At 43.1% G+C, this 8127-nt stretch overlaps 1 protein-coding gene across 3 annotated transcripts in view; it reads right to left on the bottom strand.

The window, feature by feature from the left end:
- sagb (S-antigen; retina and pineal gland (arrestin) b) overlaps positions 1-8008 on the bottom strand; it is an 11676-nt gene extending 3668 nt beyond the window's left edge. For 2 of the 3 annotated variants that reach the window (XM_056373651.1, XM_056373649.1), the window contains exons 1-11: positions 5888-8008; positions 5343-5403; positions 4416-4460; positions 2902-3101; positions 2487-2546; positions 2021-2088; positions 1787-1922; positions 1360-1444; positions 1168-1240; positions 735-872; positions 518-595 (exon numbers count right to left, since the gene is read on the bottom strand). In XM_056373651.1, the coding sequence (XP_056229626.1) occupies positions 518-595; positions 735-872; positions 1168-1240; positions 1360-1444; positions 1787-1922; positions 2021-2088; positions 2487-2546; positions 2902-3101; positions 4416-4460; positions 5343-5403; positions 5888-6019 (1076 nt within the window). In that variant the 5' untranslated portion in view covers positions 6020-8008. The remainder of the gene's footprint in view (positions 1-517; positions 596-734; positions 873-1167; positions 1241-1359; positions 1445-1786; positions 1923-2020; positions 2089-2486; positions 2547-2901; positions 3102-4415; positions 4461-5342; positions 5404-5887) is intronic. The other variant, XM_056373650.1, reaches the window with a different exon arrangement.
- Positions 8009-8127: the final 119 nt, after the last annotated feature.

Genomic DNA, 8127 nt, shown 5'->3' with positions numbered 1-8127 from the left:
AGATTCTGCTTCTCACTTTTAGTCACTTCACAAAGTAGCACTGCCGTATCACTCTGATCTACTCCACAGCTGCACACCTGCCTGTCCTCTTTGTTCTTCCTCCTCCAGTATCTCTCTGTACCTCCTGCCTGTCTCACCACCTTGGGTTTAGAGCCTTCAGCCATGTTGCCCCTCGACTCTGGAGCTCTCTTCCACAAGACACCCGTAAAAATTGATCCTCTTCCTGTTTTCAAATCCCATCTCACCTTTATCCTTTTACTGTGTATTGTAAGATGTCCCTGAGTGCCTTGAAAGGCACCTATTAATAAAAAATATTATCATTATTATTATTATTATTATTACAGCGCTCATGTTTGCTGTGAACCTACAGATTCCTGTCACTGAGACTCTTCTGAAGAACAGCAGCTGAACCTGTGACCTCTGACCTCTCACTGAGACCATTAACATACAACCAAAGCAGCTGAGGGAACGTCACATCATTGACTGTGTTTACACTGACCGACTGCTACGGACTCACCCAGTCGCCATCATCCGAACCACCACCTTATAGGAGACTAGTATCCCCTGGACCTCCTTCAGGACCTCCTGCTTCACACTGAGACAGAGACAGAGAGACAAAGAGAAAGACGGAGAGACAACGAGACAGAGAAATTTCTGTCAGATTAATTTAATCGTCATCAGATCAGAGTGTCTCTGGTTGTCTCAGTGTATGTCTGTGTGTGTGTGTGTCTCACATGCTGGATGAAGCCAGGTTTGTGTCCTCATGTTTGAGTCGTCCGTCCAGAGCGAGTCCTCTCCTGTCTTTGTTGTGGGCCAGCACAGGGTGTAGGGTATAGTCCTTCTTCAGAGTGGTACCAGAGGGAACTGAGTCACTGCAGACACACACACACACACACACACACACACACACACACACACACACACACACACACATTACATTTTCACTAACACACTTCACTTCTGCTCAGTGTCCTTAAGTTACATTTTCTGTCAAGTTTCCTGTTTTATTTTAAATTCTTTTTTCAGAATAAACACAAACAGACAGTGTGTGTGTGTGTGTGTGTGTGTGTGTGTGTGTGTGTGTGTGTGTGTGTGTGTGTGTGTGCTATGGTCAGCAGGGTATGATGTGTTTACTGCAAAAATTTCAAAAATAGGCATCAGACTCACTCCGTCTCCTCTTTGGCCACTGACTTCACGTATTTGTCATTTGAGTAAAGAACAATGTTGGTCACCTGCTCCACTAAACACACAGAAAACATGCTTATCAAAGGGAACATAATATTCTCAGGTGTAACCTGTATGAGCACTCATGTGACACCACTGAACACACGTCTCAGAAAACAACACGTATGACCTTACCTGACACACTGATGTCTTTGATGTTCCTGCTGGATGAGTTGGTAATCTCAACGTTGGCTTTTATCGGCTCACCGTGGTAAAACGTCTGCAGACAGGTGACACAGGTGAGACAGGCAGACAGGTAACAAGAAGTACAGGCCGGTACACACAGGTACACAGACAGGTACACACGAGATATAGACAGACAGGTATTTCAGCCTGAGTTCAGCAGGTTTAGAGACTGACTGTTTAACTGACTCCACCTGTGGATGATCTGGGTCTTAGACCACAGTGGTCTCTGATCCAGCCACCATGAAGCTGCTGTGAAGGATTCAGGGTAACCAGTCTGAGTCGGTGGAGCTGGTTTTGTGGTCTGCAGACTGGTAACAGCAGCCATGTGATGGAGCTTATTTTACTGATAAACTGACTGATCTGAGGACAGTCTCACCTCTTTGGACAGACTCAGCTTGATGTGCAGAGGTTTCTCAGACATCAGGAACTCAAAGGTGGTATCTGCAACTGGAACCAGTTTACTGTTCTCTGGACTGAACTGGATCTTACGGATGCTGAGACGAACTGAGCTCCTGCAGAGAAGATAACATTCATGAATTAACACAAACTGACTCCTTTAAACTTTTGACTTGGATTCATTTAATAATGCTCGACTCTTCTCTTGACTCACTCTTTGTCAATCTTCTCATCCTGGCTTTCACCACAGAAAGCTTTCACCTCAAATTCCACCGCACATTTCTGTCACAAACAGACATGAAACACCCCAGTTATCTGGAGGACCCAGAACAGGTCTTTCACATCAGTATCCAGGTTCTGGATCTGAGGTTGTTCAAGGTTTTACTGAGCAAGGTTGAACTGTCTGTGGAGAGACCTGATGTCTAATGATGCTCATATTTAACTATGCTGAGGCAATGACAAAGGTTCTTCACTCAAAGCTCTTTTAACTGGAGCCACGAGGTAAAGGAGAACATGAGCACCTTGAAACTGGAACTTTAGTTTCCAAGAAGATGTAATGACGTTGTCAGAAAATGTTGGGTCTGAAACTGCAGCAGTACCTCAGTCTCTCACTGGAAGTGATAAAGCTTTGATTTGACACAGCTGATGCTTTAGACAGACTGAAAATGAAGACAAGTTACCTTCCCCACATCAGATGGTCCAGGCTGCAGAGCCACAGAACACGGCAGGTTGTCTGGAAACTGAGACACAAACATAAACATCTATTAAAATACTCATTGATAGTGTTGGGGCATTTTGCTGACCGTGCCCTGCTTGCATGAGGTCGACTCAGGATGGAGCTGAGTCTGAAGGGGAACTGATGGAGGTTGTATGGATAGGTGGTTTTGAGCTTTGGCAGGAGTTTCCTTGGCAGGGTGTCTCACAGACCAGGTCAGAAGCCCAGATGAGAACAACTGCTCCTTTACGATGAAGGGAATCACTTAAGGTGGTCCAGCATCTGAACAGGATACCAACTAGACTCCCTGCAGTCCCTCAGAAGGAGCTGAACGTCTGGGCTGCCATGACAGATGCGTGTCCTGATGTTGAGTTCCTCACCTCGAAGAAGAAGGGGAAGGCGTTGTCTCCCAGCTTCCGCAGCAGTTTCTGCTGGACCTTGGTGTGAGTCAGTTTCTCCTTGTCCTGCAGCTCGGGGTAAACCTGCCGGGTCACCAGGAACAGGTCCCTCCTGAAGGCCACCCCCATCACATCCATGTCCTGACGGCCGTACCGAAACGTGCACGACAGTATCACGTACACTACAGACACATGAAGGGGTCTTATTAAGGTGTGCACCACCACAAATCTCAGACTCTGTTTATCCCTACTGTGACAACCCTCTCCACACACTACTTTTCTCTTGAAAGACCCGGTTGATAAAACAATCTTTTTGTTTTAGTAGTTTATTCGCTTTCATGAGTGTTTGTGTTTAAAGACAAGAACAAAGAGAAACTCCTTCCAATGTCTGATAAACTAATCATTCCAGCTCTACTGCGAGTCAACTGGTTGATGGAGATGAGCAGCTGGTGGAGCTGATTCTCCAGTCGCTGCCATTAGACCACAGAAGAAGAAGATAAGCTCATTAATAGAGTCAAAGCCCAGATGATGAAACCATGTGGAGAACATGATGGAGATCTGATGTTTCTGTTTGTTTACTGTGTTAAAGTGAGGATGGTTCAGCCTCCTCATCAACTCCCCACACACAGCTGATGTAACTGTGGATGAACACGGGTCATTCTTTCTGCTTTCACAATTCACAATCTAAATGTCCACAAATAATTTGTATCATCTGAAAGTTCAGGTTGTCTGATGACAGTAGAGGATCCTGAATGTACAGAAACCAGTTGAACCTAAACTCTCTAATAGTATGAGAGTCCGTGTTTTGTTGAGCTCACAGTAATTTAATAATTAGAGTGAGGATCTAAAACCATGATGTAGTTATTTTTTAAAAATCTGACCATGAGGAGAAGGAGTCAGAGCCGAGCCTGGACGTCGCAGGACAAAGACACGATGATGACCAAAGTGAAAGAGTAAGATAAGCTGGAGGGTTAAACCAAGGGATCAACTTTGGTCTGAAGAAATGAAGTTGTGCATCATCTGCACACAATGACAGATGAAGTAATTAATCTGCTGACAGAACGGCAACATTAACCCTGCAGATTAAAGGGTCAGTTTGTAAAAAATCTATCTATGAGAATGTAATTGACCTAAAAACCTAGACTAGACATGACTCCTCTTTTCAGTTTTTATAGACAAGGTCACTTTGAGGTCTTCATCATGTTGTTGTAGGAGGTCACCTCCTCTCCTAACACCTCTAACACCCCAACACGTATAACTATCTCTTTACCTGCACTTCTTTACCTGAGCTCCTTCATTTATTTAACACATGTAGTACTTAGTCCTTAGACCAAGGTCTCCTACTGCACTGAAGCTTCAGTGATGTCGCTCACTGTAAGTCTATTTGGACAGAAGCGTCTGACAGATGAGTGAAGGTAAAAGTGCTTCAAGCTACACAACAGATCAGGATGCTTCAGCAGAGAATAAAGGCAGGTCAAAGGTCAAAACACACTGACCTTTCTTTCCTTTGAGCTGCACCGGGTCGATCACGATCACTCCATCTGAAGAAAAATAAAGAGACACTGTAGAGGCCTGATCACAACATCTGTCTTCAGCTGGAACCGCATCTACTGTTCCCGAGATTCACACCATCACATTTAAAGAAACATTACAACACTCAATGCTCTGCAACTAAGGAAAACACACGCAAATACAGAAATGTGCTGCAAGTAGCACAGATGAAAACACACTTGTTCAATTCTTTTAACTTTAAAAGTCACAAAGAATTGAACAAGTGCGTTCCAATCAGGTAAATAACTTTTTAGCATCCCCTGGAAATACTTCTGTTGTCATCTGTGCTACTTGCAATGCGTTTGTGTATTTGCATGTGCTGTGAGTATTTGCAGCACATGTGTTGTCAAGTTGATGAAGCCGTTTTCTGAAGTTGTTTGTGTTTTGTCTATTTTCATGTGTTTTGTTGCAGTGCGTTGAGCTCTCAGGGCGACCTTACAAAACACACGTTTGTTGATTTGAATTTAGGGCTCTGGTTTCACTTTATAAACTAAATGAACCACATTATCAGAAACAAAAACTGACAGGGTAACTGTTAGCCTAGCTTAGCATAAAGGCTGGAAGGAGGGGGAAACTGTTAGCCTAGCTTAGGATAAAGGCTGGAAGGAGGGGGAAACTGTTAGCCTAGCTTAGCATAAAGGCTGGAAGGAGGGGGAAACTGTTAGCCTAGCTTAGCATAAAGGCTGGAAGCAGGGGGAACTATTAGCCTATCTTCATTAAAAAGAGAAAACACCATCCAGCAGCTCCAGGTCTGACTGACTGACATGTTGTCAGCTAATGAACTAATCGCAGATCCCTCCCACAGCCAGAGTAAAACTGATCTCCATCTTCAGGAGGATTTTCATTTTCAGTTTGTTTCTGTCAGAACTCACCAACTGGATCCACAAAGTCACAGTGATCCACAAAGTCTCTCTTGGCCATGTAGACGGCCACCTGGGGAGGGAGGAGGGGATCAGAGAAGGTGTGGTGCCCGGCTCAAAGGTACTTCAGTGGTAGAAACATCTGTTTTATTCTGCTGGTCTGGGACCTGAACCAGAATCTTCTGCTCAGTTTTCAACACTGTCACTACCTGAAGACCTTTCCCAGTTTTTTGTTTGGCTGTTACCAGATCCTCTAAACATGCGTAATGTGTAGTCCACGTGCACGTAACAACACACACTGTATGTTCGCAAAAGACATAAAATGACATCAGTGAAAAATAAATAAAGATAAAATAAATGACTTGAGTAGTTCAACTGTTTTGCAAAGTTTATCAAGAAAATAATCCAGCTGTTGTGATCTGGAGAATATGGGAGTTTAAAGCAGTAAATACAACATGTTGTTGGGTTGATAAAAAGATTCAGCATCACTCAGTAATAATGTGGAACAAGAAGGTGGACTCCCAGTCCACCACACAGACTGTTTCTGCTGGACTCACCGACTTGTCACGGGAAACTTTCTTGAAGACAACGTGTTTAGGACTCATGGTTATCAGGACCTGCAGCACACAATTATTCAGACATGAACTCATGTGGTTTCTCATTATCAAGTTCACATCAGTGTGTTTCATTAACCGACCAACTCTGGACAGTTTTATGAAAACAAAATCTTCATCAATGCAGCAAGGCCAGAATGATCCGGAGCTAAATGTACCTACAGGTGGTCTAAAAGTCTGAGACCACTTCTGACCCACTGTGTGAGCATGCGTGTTATTTCAAGACAGACTTGATAAAAATGCGAACTGCTCCTTTAATATTTGTCAGACAGAAAACAGAGACTGACCTGTTGCAGGAGCGATGATGATGTTCAGAAGCAGCAGGTTTCAGCTGATCAGACTGACTGAGCTGCATTTATAATCTACACACACACAGCCTGGTCAGCATGCTGGTAATTACTGACTTAACACACACACACACACAAAGATAATCCTGCAGCAAGACACACGAGTAGGACGATCTCAGACTGTACTGCAGTTTCACTGTGGACATGTAAAACACGATGAGAACTGAAAGATGTCTGACACTAAACCCTCCCTCTGGTCTCTGAGCTGCAGAGTCACGTTTCCAAGGAAATGCAGAGACTGGAAAAATGTGTGAAACCAGGTCCTCTACTAGAACTGTGAAGCTCAGTTTACAACAGCAAGTCATATTCATGGAAAGTCTGTACAGTCACAGTGGAAGTTACATCTACAGTTGACAACTAAGCCACTACATCTGCAGATGAAGACCATGTGATACTGTCAAAAGCAAATAAGCAGGTAAGTGGACGTTGAGTTGAGTTTTTTTTTTACTCTGGGATGAATGTCAGGAATCAGTGACTTTACTATAAAATCCTGAGGAAAACTAACAGTCCTCAGCTGTGTCAGTGCCCCCTACAGGCGACAGTCCTCATGACAGACACACAGTTCATAGCTACAGCTCTCCACAGATGTAGACATCTGCTCCATGGGCCAATGAAAAAGGCTAAACCATATCTTTACAATGTTGACTTTTCAATTAATGTCATTTTCCCACTGAAATAAACTAAGATAACACTAATGCAGCGCAGTCCTTTGACCTCGTTGCTCTTAGTCACATGATTTCATCACTCATGTTGTTCATGTCAGCAGTAAATTAAACATGGGAATCATGATTACAATATAAAGACCAACTGTTCTGCTCTTTGTGGCAGATGTTTTGAAAGGCAGATACTGCTGAGCCTTTCCATCACTTCCACTGCTTTACTTTCACTTTATCCCATTTCCATTCCCTTTGTGTGAAAATGTGATATGCTTCACTTCTCATCTTCTCTTCAGTTAAACTGTTACTTCTGGCTGCACACAAGTATTGTTTTCTAAGGAAGGTTCCTAACTCAGTGAAATGAGCTGGACGTAGAAGAGCTGAGTAAAGGAGCTTCAGTGCTTCCTTTCATATTTCCTTCAGCAGAGCAATTTTCTCTACTTAAATGCTTAAAAATGTCAAAAGCACATATGTGAGGAAACCATACACATGTGTGTGAATATAACTTATTTTGATCACTTGCTCAGTTCTTTACTTTCATTTAATTATTTTAATATCTCAGCTTTCTCAATTTGTAATTTCCTTTCATGTTGTTTTATTTCAACATATCAATCCTGTTTGCTTTATTTTGTGGTTAGTAAAGGAGGATTTATCATCCATGTGTTATAAAGTTAGTCAAAAAAAAAAAAAGTGTGAGTGCAGTCAGATTCCCGCATCATGATTGTCCTTTTCTAAGTCCTTATAAATTCTCCTTTACCTCATGTTTTCCGTCAAGGAGAAGAGGTTAGAGAGATTATTCTGACTTTTCAACCGCAGCCATCGTCTCCTCTCTGGTTGTTGCTGGTGGTATTCTGACATGTGACCGTTCTATCACATGATCAGAAGGAAGACAGTCTCTGCTGAGCTGATAAGTTCCCATTAGTCAGACTCAGCAGTCTGTCTGCTGATATCCGCAGTTTAAACACCTCAGCGCAGGAGGGGGGGGGGGTCTGATCAGAATCTCACTGATCTCTACAGATAAAAGCTGGTCTGGTCTCATTAATGTGTCTGAGACAAACATTTCAACCTCAGGGCAATTCTGACGTCTCTCGGGAGGAGGTGGTAAAGAAAGGAAAGTCAGTTAAAACTAAACAATGTAAAACAAATAAGGGTGGGTGGGGTAGAAGCAATGAGCCGAATG

This window comes from Seriola aureovittata, chromosome 4 (genome assembly GCF_021018895.1).
Source record: "Seriola aureovittata isolate HTS-2021-v1 ecotype China chromosome 4, ASM2101889v1, whole genome shotgun sequence".
Taxonomy (NCBI): Eukaryota; Metazoa; Chordata; class Actinopteri; order Carangiformes; family Carangidae; genus Seriola; species Seriola aureovittata.
This window is presented reverse-complemented; position numbering and strand designations above follow the sequence as displayed.